Genomic DNA, 15245 nt, shown 5'->3' with positions numbered 1-15245 from the left:
TAATACAATATTTAACAAAATATTGCTAACTTCTCAATATAGAGTCAAACGACCAAAAAAGTTAGCAGAAAAAAAAAAACATACATTAGTTCATGTAAATATAAAAAGATGTTTGAACCAAAAAATATAATATATAAAAGGATGATCTGTTTGTTTTTTATGAATCTTAAAGTGATTTATTTAAAGTAAGTTGTGATAGATATTTGATTGTTGAAATTGAAAAAAGAAATCAATAAATAATACTAACTTTGCAAAAAAATTACATGTATTTTAAGTAACCTGCGATTAAGGAATTATCTAATGGCAATCAATATTTTTCATAAATTAGCAAATTGCAATAAATCAAGTTTACCAGATGTATATAATCAACAATGGCAAAGCTTAATGGGCTTAGTGGGGGATTAAGCCCAGTTGACATAAAAAAATTATGAAATTATGTATTATGGATAAAGCTCAAAGAGAATTTTTTTGACTTAATTTATTTGTTGTTTAGATTAGCATTGTGTCTATTAATTGTTATCACTGTCACAATAAATGAAGCATTTTCGGTAATAAACAATTTGAAGACTGTTTGTATATCGAATGCAAGCTAAATAGTTGAATAATAATTTAATTGTGTATATTGAAAGAGTATTGATAATGAAATTATAGTAAAACGTTTTTAAAGTATGAAATTGTGTAAAAAATAATTGTAAAATTTTAACTTTACTTTTCATATATTAAGAAACTCAACGACATGTTTTAGTTTTTAACCATAAATGTAAAGTTTGGATTACGGCTGAGATATAATTTTATAAAAAAAAATTGGTTTCTTAAATTAAAAAAAATCAAATCAAATCATACAATTTTATTAGTGGACACATGATACCTTATATATAAATTTAATTAAAAGTGACTTAAAATAAATAATAATAAAAAATATAATTCATTTAAATAATTCAAATAAAATGAATTATATTTATTAAAGGACACAATTGTTTTTCAAAACAATCCACTTATCAATAATATAAAAGTTTTTCTTTGACAAAGATAGTTTAAAATCTTAATTCCAAAAATAGAATACATTTAAACTTTAATCTTAAGCAATGGTACTTTAATGGCCACTATAAAGGGAAGAAGAGATGCTTGAAAAAAGTCATTAACAGTGTCAAAATTTCCATTATTTTATGTTTGGAGCTATAAATCTTAATTTTGATGACGTTACATGTGATCAGTCCATAAATTGGGCCCTGCAATTGAAAAGCATACGGTAGAGAGTCGAATCCGGAAGGATAAAGAAAACCCTTACGGCAAGAATACATAGCTGACATGGTATTTAAATGCTTACATGGCAAATAATATCCTATTTCAAGAAATAAGAATGAAAGTATTTTATTTTGAGAATAAAGTGTTTTAAGTACTTTGATTTAAAAAAAAAAAATCAATGATATAAATCATCCACATTGAATAATTATTTTTTTACTAAAAACTTCAACCTTTATATATTTATATAAAATTAATAAGCTTTGTTCCACTTTAATGACCGCAGTAGCAACATTCTGATTCACATTATCAATGCCTATGCATGGCTTCAGGAAATTTTTTTCTAAGGAAAGGTATTCTAAAATCTTTATTACTTAATAGGGCTAGTTTTAAACTTGTTTATCTATAAATGACGTTGTCAATTTGTCATGCCATTTATATTTTTTTTATTATCTTTCTCCTTTTACTTACAAAATACAAGAGATTACACGTTCTCTGCTTCCATTCTTTAACTCTCTTACAATCAAAGACCCGTAGCAAGCAGAGTAGGAAAACTTTAGGTGGGTTCATAAACAGGGAACGGAGATGTATAAGCCAAATTTGTCCCTAGTGATGACGCTTTGGGAAGATCTTTAACAGGGCCATGATGCTTGGGAAAATGTGTTGAACTTGGAGGCGGAAATGGAGATTTTGCTGGAGGCTCGACTAGATTACTAAAACATGCGACTGAGAAGGAAATTCATTGGGGGATGAGTTGACGACATAGCCTTTCTCTCAACTATAACAACAGTGATCAGTTTTTGCCCCTTTTGGCAATGACCCTCTTGGCCATTAATGAAAAAGAAGGGACCAGAATGAGAAAACTAAAACTCAGAACTTCCACTTGTCATTTCCTTTATAGGCCAGGGTTCTTTCAGTTGCACTTAAAGTAATCATCTTTATGCACCAACAAAACCGAGTCTGATCCTTTCTCATATTTGAAAACTGTCCGAACCAGAAACATAATCCATATACCAAAATCAAATTAAGAAGACAATTGAACGTAAAAATGGCTATGAAAACAAGACCAAAATATTGAATCAAAGCAATAAGAAAACGGAAGACTTACTAAGGGTGTCATTGACTTGGAACCCTTTGTCTACCAGCCCAGCCATTGTACTTCTCTTTAGGCTGTAAAACTCAGCCATCTTTGCCACCAACAAAGAAGTTTCTGGACGCATGAGAGAGAAAAAAGAAAAGCAAAGAAGACTAAGGAAAGGCAGAGAGATTTTTGAGATTTCAAAATGAGAGATTATAAACAAATGTGATTTGTGTTTCGGATATGTCAATATTTGTTTCTGATTGTAGTAAGTTATGAATTACTTAAAAACATGGGTAGATTAGATTTTAGAACATTGGTTAAGTCATGCAAAAATTATTCCCTAAATGCAATTTTCTAAAGGCAGCGATGTTAATGTGAACATGAGAGCTTCATAATGATACCTTGTGTAAGCCATTGGGAACCAAAATCAAAGCTAGTGATGCACATATACTCGGTAGGTCTTTTAGCTTGCTTGTTTGTGCAGTTCACAATCTTCTTGCCAGAATCAAAGCTAGGGATGTACATATACTCGGTAGGTCTTTTAGCTTGCTTGTTTGTGCAGTTCACAAGCTTCTTCGGGTTGAGGAATGCTAGAGAACTACTTTCTAAAATGAAAATATGCAACACACAGTAAAAAACTATAATAATAGAGAAATAAACAAAGAAAGAGTCAACCGCACCTATCAGAAGGAAAATGATGCAATCCCATCTTACTGGCAAGAATATGATCTCATGTGAAAGTTTGGAAGCTTCAAGGAGCATACAAGTCACAAATTTAACTTTCTGGGAAGCCAGAATTTACATTTTGTCTCCAAAAGAGGCCACCACAATATATGCTTATGCTTGCAGAATATCAATTACCAAAACTGCTTCAAATTCTTCTATGCCACTTGCAATTGGATCAAGAACCTGAAGCTAACCAAAAAACATATTCATTATTGTAATGAAATGGGAATATAACCACAGAACTTCAACTCATACTAATACAAGGAAGACAAAACTGAATCTCATAATAACCATCGGAATTGAGCAATAAAATACATAAATCATGTTACTTTTGATTGCACCTAATCTCATGAGCGATGAAATGATGAACATATGGAAATCAAGATAACTAATTTTCCCGCTGCAGTCAACCTACGAAAAGAAATAAATAGCAACTGCCATTCAAAACCAACAATAAATCTTGCTCATGCTCCAATCAGATGCACCCAGCTACAGCTTTCTATTCCAGAACTAATAAAATGGAAAGCAACCAAATGCAAGCTTTGATTCCTTTTAATTAGAATAGAGTTCGAAGTTTGTCTACTGAGGAGAGCACAAAAATGATAACAGCTAGTTTACACTGGGACCCACGGATAGGTTGTGTTTCGCCAGGACAACCTTCAGACTTATAGAAGCATCATGTTTGGGTAGCGTAATGTGTCTTTTGTCACATCACCTAAATTTGTATAGCTGAGTATACATTCCAAACGAAAGCCACCCGTGTCTTAAGATCCAATCCCTTCATCAAACTACCAAAGTGAAAATTGTTATCTCATATGCATGTAAACACACAAGATAATGTACATTGGGACATACTTCAAACATGCATACTATTATATTAATAGTTGGTAAAGTGAAAGTAGTAAATCAAAGCTAAAATCTCACCTGGCTAGTTATGGAATTTCACTTTTTTTTATAAGAATAACAATCAATCTAATGCTCCCCTATCCAAACTTGATTTACTCTTCATACTCTTAATTTAACAGCTATATGGATGTAAATTGCTCCATAAATGACAGATGACAAGCAGCCTGTCAGAAAAAATCCCTCAATTATAAGTTTGATCATACCTATAATCCACTACAGTACTGATACCAACGATGGCATATCTGAAATGATCTACCAAGCCATCATCAGTAAATACATACTTTCAATTACTTCAGCAGACGGCATTACTGGGTACATACTTTTGATACCTTAGCAGACACAAGCAAGTAAAACTGCAGGGGAAGTACATGGGCCTATAAAGCATCCCATCTGCTGCATGCTTCTTGATGCTTTCAAGGACTCCATAATTGGGACCAGGCATGCTTATTTCCTCCCTATAGAAAAAACTAAATCTGAAAAATATAACCTACTGGAAATTAGTACAAGTATAAAGCAAGTGCAAACATAGTAAATGACAGTCAGCAATATGGAAACTAATGAGAGAAGATTAATAAACACAAGATGACCACAACCATTTCTACCAGACACGTTTTAAATCTTAAAACTGTTTATTAGATGACATAATAAAATGGCTGCAAATTTAACCTTACATTTTTTTGTCACACAATGACTTCTAAGATGTTCTGGATGTCCTTTTGATGCTAAACAGGAACTGCAAATTTAGCAAGTGTAGGCACAAAAAGTTAACACTTGTACCATTTACAGTATGAACCATGAATTCCAAGATTAATTACTAACAAAATATATTTACAATAAAACTACCTAGCATTTTAAATACATAAAATTTTCTTTTATTGGCTAAATGTTGAACATTGATAATCTTTAATTTCAACGTATATGAGGACAAGTCTTTCAATTTCTTGACCTCTGAAGTCTGAATAGAAAGCCCACTTTGTCACATATTTGACTTTGAAACTAAATTTGCTGGTAAAAATAATCAATAACATATCATACTTGCTAGTTGCTACAATCTTCTATCAAATGAGAATCAATAAATCAAATACTTGTATTTAATTATCTTGCCTATCTTTGAAACCGTGTCATACCTTTGGTATGACCATGAGAAATTCATGGCTGCCCTAAGAATTGTGATGATGCATCCACCAATAACACAACAGAAGGTGTGTGGCTATCTTGGACCATTCTCAAACTTTATCCCCTTTTCACCATATTTTTTGCAAAGATGGTTGCCCAAATGAGAGAAGTATGTCTTTTTCCAGAATAGATGTCTGCTCATAAATGCACGAATACTGAAGAGAGATGAGGTTTTGAAAGCTCTTGGAGGCTATGTACTTCAGATTTTGGAGATGATGGCATCTCCAAACATCCTTCAATGGTATAATGAGATGTCAAATATCTTCAACTAAAATCCCATATGCAATCTTCTTTATTAAAAGTTAATAAAAAAATAGTGCACTCTTCATGTTGATTAATAAATCAAGTAATGAACAACACCTTGTCCTTGTCAAAATTTAAATCAATCATTGAATTGAAAATTAAAAAGAATAAAAAGAAAATTAGGATAGACATACCTATGATTAAAACTATGATTGAATAGGGTATATTAATTGGTTTTCTCACAGTTTCTTCTAATGAGGTCAAGAAGATTTCACTTGTCCTCCCAGATAACAAGTAATCATCTGTTACTAACACAAGCATAAAGCAAACATGCAATCTTCAAGCAGCCCTTCCTTTATCCCTTCCATGCTGTTAATTTTGCAAGAGAAAAGCCATCAATGCATAGTTTGAGAAGAAAGAAAGCAAATCCTTTCCAGAAGGGGTGCGCAAACTTGGAGTGAAGTTCTGAAAGCTCTTGAAGGTATTCATAATCAGTGAATCCCTGAGGAAAAGGAAGTATAACACGTAAGCAACATTATTCCTATCTCATATGTGGCCAAGCTATTGCCTCCTAACATCTATCACCATCAAATAACTTCTAATGATTGGCCAAAAAATGTCTAATAAAGGTTAGTTTGTGCAGACCTACTCAAACAAATTTATGAAAGTAATGTTAACAGAGATGCAATCTCATTCCCCTTTCCTCTAGCTCTCCAAGAAATTTACAAAAGTAAGATCAAAAAGTTAAATGAGCACAAAGAGACTAGATGTGAACAATGAAAATGTAAGAAATAAGTTAAACGGTTGGCAAAGGAAGCATGGTTGGCAAAGTTTGAAATTATATAAAAAGTATACAAAATTCATCACATTAAGAATGTGGAAGATTTTTTCAATATATAGAGCTAGTTTTTAATTGTTACGAACAATTTTAAGGACGGAAAAAAAAATTCTGCATTGTAGATAAAAGTTGCAGAGAATTAATTAAATGACTGCTACATTAATCAAATAAGCCAAAGCAGATTTAGATAGCTACACCATTTCCCTTGAAAATATTGTTTAAATAAGCCCATTTTCCCACCAATTTAGCTTCCAAATTGTCTGCAAAAAATATACTAATCACTATTAATATCTTGATGCTATGGAAAATAAAATAAATCAAATGAATAGCTTTGGAATGCTCTATCCTTAAAATGGCTTCACACCTGTGTTTTTGAGCAATGAAACGAGGATTGGATTTTCCAACTTAATCTTCACTTCAATTCCTTCAGGATGATGCTTTCATAGTCTATTTCAACAGAAGGTATGTGGGCAATCTTGAACCACCCTCGTTCTTTGCCCCTTCTGCACTCTTCTTTTAGCAATAGGCAACAGTGAATCTCTAGCTTCTCAAGCAAGAGAAGCATGTCTTTTTCCGGAAGAGATGTGAGCTTAGAGCAATCAAAGATGAATAAATATTGAAGAGAGGTGAGGTTTTGAAAGCTCTTGGAGAACATGTGTTTCAGATTTTCGAAATTTTGTATGGAGGTAAAGGTGAGAGGACGCAGCATCCTTCCTATCTCTTCTTCTGGAAATGACACCACATCTGAGCATCCTTCACCACTAATGTAGAGTTGTAGACTGTAGAGTTTAAAATGCCCGTAAAAACCACATCTGTAGTTATAAAGGCATTTTTCTTTGAATGGTTAAACTTCAGACTTTGATGTTGCTAGTGTAAACATCAGTGTGGTAGAAAAAAGGAGAGGTGAAGCCTTTCAAGTACTACTGAACCTTCAAATAGAGTGATAGAACACCCTCTGTCAAGATTTAGCTTCGAAGCTTCAGGCTGCAAAAATGAACAACATATCACGTTGATATTACTACTATCTTCTATCTAACAAGAATCAAATAAACCGAATATTTATATTTAATTATTTTTCTTATCTTTTAAATTATTTCATACCTTTGGTATGAACATGGGAAAATCAGGGCTGCCCTGAGAATTGTAATGATGCATCCACCAACAATTACAACACAAGGTACGTGGCTAAATTGGACCATTCTCATACTTTATCCCTCTATTGCTATTTATTTAGCAAAGATAGTTGCAAGTGAGAGAAGCATGTCTTTTTGCAGAAGATATGTGTGCCCAAAAATGTACCAATAATGAAGAGGGGTGAGATTTTGAAAGCCTTGGAGGATATCTATTACAGATTTTGAAGATGAATGCATATCCAAACATCCTTCAATAGTAATAAGGAAATGTCAAATATTTTTTTTTAACTAAAATGCCATATGCAATGTCATAAATTTTGCAATCTTATTTCTAAGAAGTCAATAAAAAAGAACATATTGTGATCATCATGTTGATTAATATGTTAATGAATTTAATCCTTTTGAATTCATATTCTCGTTGAGAATTCTGCATATAAAACTAAATGAACACCTTATGCTCATCAAAATTTTGATCAATCATTGAAAATGAAAAAAAAAAAAAGATAGGAAAAAAAATTGATGTACCTATCGTTGAAACTCTGATTGAATAGGGTATATTCACTAGTTTTCTCCCAGTTTTGTCCTTGTGAGATCAAACAGATTCCATTTTTCCTCCCAGATACCAAATAAGCTGTTACTAGTACAAGCATAAAGCAGAAGGCTATCTTCAACCAATCCATCCTTAATCCCTTCAACGCTGTTAACTTTTATGGAGAAAAGCCATCATAAATAAATAGTTGGACAAGAGAGAAAGTAAGTCCTTTCCAGAAAGGATGCTTAAACATTCAGTGAAGTTCAAAAAGCTCTTGAACATTGGTTTTAGATATTAGGCAAATCCCTGGAGACAGGAGAGATATAAGAGGTAAGAAACATTACTTCTATCTCATATGTGGCAAAAGATTACATCCTAACATCTATCACAGTGAATGAATGTCTAATGAAGGTTAGTCAGTGAAGACCCCTTTCCTGTATGCCAAACAAATGTACAGAAGTAATTGTAATAGAGAATAAACTAACCACTCAATCAATCATTAAGCTAAAGCAGAGTTCGATATGGCTCCACCATTTTCCTTGAAAGGATCTAATAAAATCCCATATTGTCACCAATTTAGCTCTCAACGCCTGCAAAAATAATAAAAATATTACACTGATTGCAATTATTATCTTGTTGCCAAGGAAAAACACATAGATGACAATGAAAATTGATCAATATTTAAAGTGGCTTCACACCTGTGGTTTGAGAGTAGGCAAATCAGGGCGGAATTTCCATTTAATTCCTTCGGGACGATCCTATCTCAATCAATTATAACAAAAGATATGTGGGCAATCTTGGACCACTCTCGTCCTTTACCCCTTTTGCACTCTTCTTTTAGCAATGGACAATCCTGAATTTGTAGTTCCTCAAGCGAGAAAAGCATGTCTTTATCTGGAAGAACTGTGAGCTTAGAACAATCAGAGATGTACAAATATTGAAGAAAGGTGAGGTTTTGAAAGCCCTTGCGAAAATGTATTTCAGATTTTCGATATTTCCTATGGAGATATGGGTTAAAGAGGGAGGCAGCATCATTCCTATCTCTTCTTCTTGCAACAACACCACATCTTAGCATCCTTCACCACTAATGGAGACTGCAGAGTTTAAAATGCCTGTAAACACCACATCAGTAGTTATACAGGCATTTTTCTTTGAATGGTTAAACTTCAGACTTTGATGTTTCTAGTGAAAACATCAGTGTGGCAGAAAAAGGAAAGATGAAGCCATTCAAGTACTGCTGGACCTTCAAATAGAGTGATAGAACACCCTTTGTCATGATTTAGCTTTGAAGCTTCAAATTGGCTGTAAAAATGAGCAACATATCACATTGTCATTACTACTATATTCTATCTAACAAGAATCAAATAAACCAAATATTTATATTTAATTATTTTTCCTATCTTTTAAACGATTTCATACCTTTGGTATGAGCATGAGAAAATCAGGGCTGCCCTGAGAATTGTGATGATGGATCCACCAAAAATTACAACACATGGTATGTGGCTAAATTGGACCATTCTCATACTTTATCCCTCTATCGTTATTTATTTAGCAAAGATAGTTGCCCAAGTGAGAGAGGCATGTCCTTTTTAGAAGAGATGTGTGCCCAAAAATGTACAAATAATGAAGAGGGGTGACATTTTGAAACCCTTGGAGGATATCTATTACAGATTCTGGAGATGACCGCATATCCAAAAATCCTTCAATGGTAACAATGAAATGTCAAAAACATTTTAACTAAAATGCCATATGCAATGTCATAAATTTGGCAATCTTATTTCTAAGAAGTTAATAAAAAAGAACATAGTGCGACCATCATGTTTATTAATATGTTTATGAATTTAATCCTTTTGGCTCCATATTCTTGTTGAGAATTCTGCATGTAAACTAAATGAGCACCTTGTCCTCATCAAAATTTGATCAATCATTGAAAATGAATAAAAAAAGATAGAAAAAAAGATTGACGTACCTATGGCTGAAACTCTTATTGAATAGGGTGTATTCACTAGTTTTCTCCCAGTTTTGTCCTCGTGAGATCAAACAGATTCCATTTTTCCTCCCATATAACAAATAAATTGTTACTAGTACAAGCATAAAGCAGAAGGCTATCTTCAACCAATCCATCCTTTATCCCTTCTATGCTGTTAACTTTTATGGAGAAAAGCCATCATAAATACATAGTAGGAGAGAAGAGAAAGCAAGTCCTTTCCAGAGAGGATGCTCAAACATTCAGTGAAGTTCTCAAAGCTCTTGAACGTTGGTTTTTGATATTAGGCAAATCCCTGAAGAGAGGAGAGGTATAAGAGGTAAGAAACATTACTCCTATCTCATATGTGGCAAAAGATTGCATCCTAACATCCATCACAGTGAATGAATGTCTAATGAAGGTTATCTGTGAAGACCCCTTTCCAGTGTGTCAAACAAATTTATAGAAGTAATAGTAGTAGAGAATTAACTAAACACTCTATCAATCAAATATACTAAAGCAGAGTTCCATGGCTCCACCATTTTCCTTGAAAGTATCTTTTAAAATCCCATTTTGTCACCAATTTAGCTTTCAATTCCTGCAAAAATAATAATAATAAATTATACTGACTGCAATTATTATCTTGTTGGCATCGAAAAACAGATAGATGACGATGAAAATTGATCAATATTAAAAGTGGTTTCAGACCCGTGGTTTGAGAGTGGGGAAATCGGGGCCGAAATTGAATTTTCGGGATGATCGGATCACTATCAATTTGAACAAAAGGTATGTGGGCAATCTTGGACCACTCTCGTCCTTTACCCCTTTTGCACTCTTCTTTAAGCAATGGACAATCATCAATGCATAGAACCTCAAGGGAGAGAAGCATGTCTTTATCGGGAAGAGCTGTGAGCTTAGAACAATGAGAGATGTTCAAAGATCGAAGCGAGGTGAGGTTTCGAAAGCCATTGGAGAACATGTATTTCAGATTTTCGAAATTTCCTATGGAGATATGGGATAGAGAAGGAGGCAGCATCATTCCGGTCTCCTCTTCTGGAAACGACTCTACATCTGAGCATCCTTCACCCCCGATGAGAAGTTTTCGGAGAGAGGTTAGTCTATGCAATCCCCATTCAAAAAGTGACCTACAAATTTTGGGTGCTTTGGAGATTTCTAGATATGTGAGGTTGGAAGGGAAACCCTCTGTCGGAAAGGATATGTCAGCCGAACACGAGCCAATACGAATCTCCTGAAGGGATGTGAGGTTTTTCATGCAACTGGGAAGGGCTCCAAAATTTTCACAACGCTCGACTGAGAAGATTCTGATGTTGGCGGCGGCCGACCCACTTTCTTCCAAAGAAACCAGATTTGGACAGCAGCTAATGTGAATCTGATGAAGATGGCTGAGCTTGTCTAAACCTCGCGGTAAAGATTTAATGCTTATACAGCCAAGGATCAGAATAGATTCAAGACAAGTGGTTTGATGAAATTCTTGGGCTATGCATTCCAACTTTGGACAAGAATCAATTTGTAGCAGTTTAAGCGTTACAGGTAACGCGGCGTCAAAAAATAAGGAAGTCAGCTTTTGGCAAGAATCAATCCTGAGATCTCCAAGCCGAATGAGAAAATCACTCCTTGATGATAAACATATTAGAGACTTACAGCCTCTAATTTCCAAGCGCTCAAGAAGACATTCGTTACTCGTACTCTTATTTTCTCTTTCATCCACCAAATATTGCAAATTATCGCACTCCCAAATCAGCAGCCTTTTTAAAGCAGGGGGCAAGTTATTCTTTGCAAAAGAAACCAAGCTTGGGCACTTTCTAATTTGAATCTCTGCAAGAAATGTGAGACTATGCAAGGCTTTTGGTAGTCTATTAAGCCTGTCACAGTCTTTTATTGTCAGAGATTCAATACTGGAAATCTTCTCAAGTTGCAATTTCTCTTCGTTCACCTCCTCTGTCTCTAAGGACACCAGTTGGGGGCAGTCAGAAATTTCAATCTCGCGAAGGGAGCTTAGATGCCCAAGGAATCCTAACCCATTTTGAGATAAAGGTGCCAACTCCTTACAACCAGCAACGCTAAAAAGTTCCAATTTAGTCAATGTGGACACTATCCTCTCCGGTGGAATACCATACTTTGAAATGCCTGAAAGAGAGACTCTTTTCAATGAGGTAACGTCCACACAATTGCCATGCATCAATTCTTCACACCCATGTATTTCTAATTCACATAGCGATGGAAGGCTTGAAATCGAAACTACCAACTGCTGACACTCACGAATTACAAGTCTCTGCAAAGAATGAAGACAGTTAGGCAGTCTTCCCAACAATTGAGGACACCGTAGGATTGAAAGCTGACGAAGCTTGGGGAATTTCGAAACTTGATCATCACATTCACAAGAGTCCCAATTCTTCCAGTTTAGCATATCCTCAAAACACAGATCCTCCAATGAAGCAAATGCATTCGGTTGATTTTCTCCAAAGAACTCAACACCAATTTTTTTTACCTCATCCATTGCCCTAATGTAAAGATTTTTCAACCTCGGCAACTTTCCAATAGATGGTAGTGATTTGCAATTTTTACAATTGATGAGCTTCAAAGACAACATATTTACAAAGGAAGAATCTGCTATCCAAACTGAGAATTTTGCACCTCCAAAATTCTCAATGCTGAGCTCCTCAAGCTTCCTTTTATGAGGACAAAGAAAGTTCAACACCTCTTCTTCCACTTTCTTATTCCTTATGTTATTACCAAAGTCTCCACTCCATTTTAATTCCAACTTATCAATCTCTGACTTTTCCCTTAACTTAGCTTCCAAAGCATCTTGACCTTTAACAACATTCTCCAATCCTGAAAGACAAAATTCACCCCTGAGATTTGACAAATTTTTGACCTCTTTTATAAGATGACCATCACCTCCGCCTAAAACAAAATCAGATAACTTTTCAAGATTGGTTAGTTTACCAATTCCTGAAGGCATCCTTTTTATTAAACGTGCACCCCTGATGTCAAGATAATGCAAGTTGACCAAATTTTCTATCTCCAGAGGCAATTTCTCAAGTTTGTCGCACCATTTCAATTTCAAAGTTTCCAAATGATAAAGGGTAAATAGAGAATCAGGTAAACATTTTATTTGAGTGCCAGAAAAATTCAAGTAACGTAGATGTTTTAAATTTTCAAAAATGTCAGGCAACTCAGTGATGACATACCCCTTAAAAGAAAGCACCCTTAAGCATGAAAGTCTAGGCAACAACTTATGAAGGGCATCATCGGTCAAATAAGAACAAGGAAATTGCGGTTGCAACCTGAATGGTAGAAGGGTTCGCAAATGCTCCACTTGATAAAATGCTTCAAACTTCTTCAGTCCATCATACGGACTTTGAACATAAGATAAATGTCGAGTGCGACGTGAAATTTCCCGTTGTTTATTGCCTTCAAATTTGGAGCATATCTTTCCAGCAACAAATTGAGCTAAATCGTTGATAAGGTCATGCATTACGAACAAAGACTTGCCTTTATTAGACATTTGAAAAAATGACCTTGACACTAAATCTCGAAAGCATCGGCTACCGAAATCTCCACATTGACTGCCAGCTTTCTGTTGTAGTAAGCCTTCTGCTCTCCATAACAAGATTATTTCTTCTTCTTCAAATTCATAATCTTTAGGAAGTATAGAGCAGTATGCAAAGCATTGTTTCAAATGCGGAGGAAGATGACAATAGCTCAATCGCAGAGCTGGAACTATTCCACATCGATCTTCCGGGGATTCCCATATCTCGCTCTCATATATTTTTCCCCATGCACCCCAATCTCTAGTTGTGCGTAATAGGCCTCCGATGACTTTTGCTGCCAAAGGTAAGCCGCCGCACCTCTTCACTATGTTATCGCCAACATCTTTAAATTCGAGATGTCCATTGAAATCCCTTGCTCCTAATGCATGTTGAGTAAATATAGATAAACAATGAACATGTGATAATTTATCCAAGTGGAAAGCTTTCACAGTAACCATATTAGATGAAACACCTTGAAAGCGAGTTGTCACAATAATTTTTGTTCCTACCCCAAATGGAGACCGTAAGATGGTCCACTCATTGTAACTCATATCCCAAATGTCATCTAAAACAAGCAAGAATTTTTTTCCAGATAACTTCTCCTTTATCTTGACTTGAAGCAAACCAAAGTCATTGTCATCACATGCCTCGGAAGGAGTGATGAATTTTAAAATTGACTTTGTTATCTTCATGGCATCAAAGTCATCAGAGACGCATACCCAGGCCTTGTGATCAAACGAATGTTGTATGCTGGCATCATTGTAAACAAGCTGAGCAAGAGTTGTCTTACCCATCCCTCCAAAGCCAACAATGGAAATGACAGAAACTCCATCTTCAGGGCCGTTATTACTTTTGAGCAATTCGAGTATTTCTCGCTTCTCATCGTCTCTACCAACATAAGCAACAGTTTCATCCATCACAGAAGTGGGTTGCAGCCTTGTTTTCATCCTCGTGGAGCTTGCACCTTCAGAAGTCTTTGTCAAGCCCAATATACTTCTTCGTTTTTCCAAACCATCCAGTCTAGAGTTAATCTCTTTTATCTTGGGAATCATCTCATTACAAAATGTAAAAGAAGTTGCAGAGAATTTCCGTTTCTTACTCCTGCTGGCTTGAGCTTGAGTTTTTTGTTGGAGCTTGAGACGTAAAGCTTCATAAGCAAACTGGTCCAAGATGTCACCCGCATCGTAAGCCAAGTCTTGGAGATCCGCCAACCACTTCTTCACGAGCTCATCCTTGATCTGCTTATGCTCTGCAGCATTCAGCACTGCTAGGATATCTGGCAACTTTGATTCCCACTCCTTGAGCTGCTTGCTAACTTGCTTGTGATCTGTAACAAAGTTGAGTGCAGTATCGACCAACTTGTCAAACAACAGCTGCAAAAACGCAGAAAGAGCAGCCTCTCGAATGACAGGCATGGTTCTTTCTTCAATCCAGCAAGGGAAATACAAGAAATTAAGCCGTAGAAGAGAGAGATCAACAAAGGAAAATAGAAATAGAGAAAAAAGAGCGATGTGTTGCTTTGTGGAGGCTTAATAAAATGAACAGCTTGTTGAATATTTCCTCTTATTGTTTAAACTCAATTACTGAATGCTGAGTTGGATCCCATGCGATTGTAGGAGGCGACTTTTATTATGATATTGATTATTACTATTTGCTTATGATCTTTGATTATCAAATTTGAATACCTCAATGTGTTTTGCTTGGAACATACTATATATATAACATCTTATCGTTTTCTTTTTCTTTTTTTTTTTTTGTTGAGGTACATATATAAATCAATATTGACAAATAATATGCAAAAGCATTCACATACAGACATGAATTTCTTCTTTTTGTTGAGACAAATGA

The 15245-nt window shown here is 35.0% G+C and overlaps 1 protein-coding gene across 35 annotated transcripts; it reads right to left on the bottom strand.

Annotated features, from left to right (window-relative positions):
* Positions 1 to 1637: 1637 nt before the first annotated feature.
* LOC111275898 (putative disease resistance RPP13-like protein 1) lies at positions 1638 to 15043 on the bottom strand. 35 transcript variants are annotated; one of them, XM_089754276.1, is made up of 18 exons: positions 10552 to 15043; positions 10334 to 10441; positions 9847 to 10159; positions 9297 to 9577; positions 8576 to 9179; positions 8363 to 8467; positions 7871 to 8183; positions 7314 to 7593; positions 6577 to 7196; positions 5569 to 6472; positions 5083 to 5364; positions 4627 to 4688; positions 4285 to 4428; positions 3974 to 4119; positions 3004 to 3238; positions 2725 to 2928; positions 2351 to 2452; positions 1638 to 2226 (listed from the first exon to the last, which is right to left on the bottom strand). In XM_089754276.1, exons 1-2 carry the CDS (start codon positions 14810 to 14812, stop codon positions 10428 to 10430), a joined length of 4275 nt encoding a protein of 1424 aa, XP_089610402.1. In that variant the 5' UTR covers positions 14813 to 15043; the 3' UTR covers positions 1638 to 2226; positions 2351 to 2452; positions 2725 to 2928; positions 3004 to 3238; positions 3974 to 4119; positions 4285 to 4428; positions 4627 to 4688; positions 5083 to 5364; positions 5569 to 6472; positions 6577 to 7196; positions 7314 to 7593; positions 7871 to 8183; positions 8363 to 8467; positions 8576 to 9179; positions 9297 to 9577; positions 9847 to 10159; positions 10334 to 10427. The 35 variants fall into 35 exon arrangements, with proteins under 35 accessions (XP_089610402.1, XP_089610411.1, XP_089610394.1 ...); XM_089754285.1 differs by having other exon boundaries at positions 5569 to 5876; positions 10383 to 10441; XM_089754268.1 differs by having other exon boundaries at positions 9847 to 10441.
* Between the last annotated feature and the right edge of the window lie 202 nt (positions 15044 to 15245).

Source organism: Durio zibethinus, chromosome 25, assembly GCF_047325235.1.
Source record: "Durio zibethinus cultivar Kanyao isolate XHJ-2024 chromosome 25, ASM4732523v1, whole genome shotgun sequence".
In the NCBI taxonomy this organism is placed as follows: domain Eukaryota; kingdom Viridiplantae; phylum Streptophyta; class Magnoliopsida; order Malvales; family Malvaceae; genus Durio; species Durio zibethinus.
Note: the sequence above shows the minus strand (reverse complement) of the source record. Positions and strands in the feature narration are given on the sequence as shown.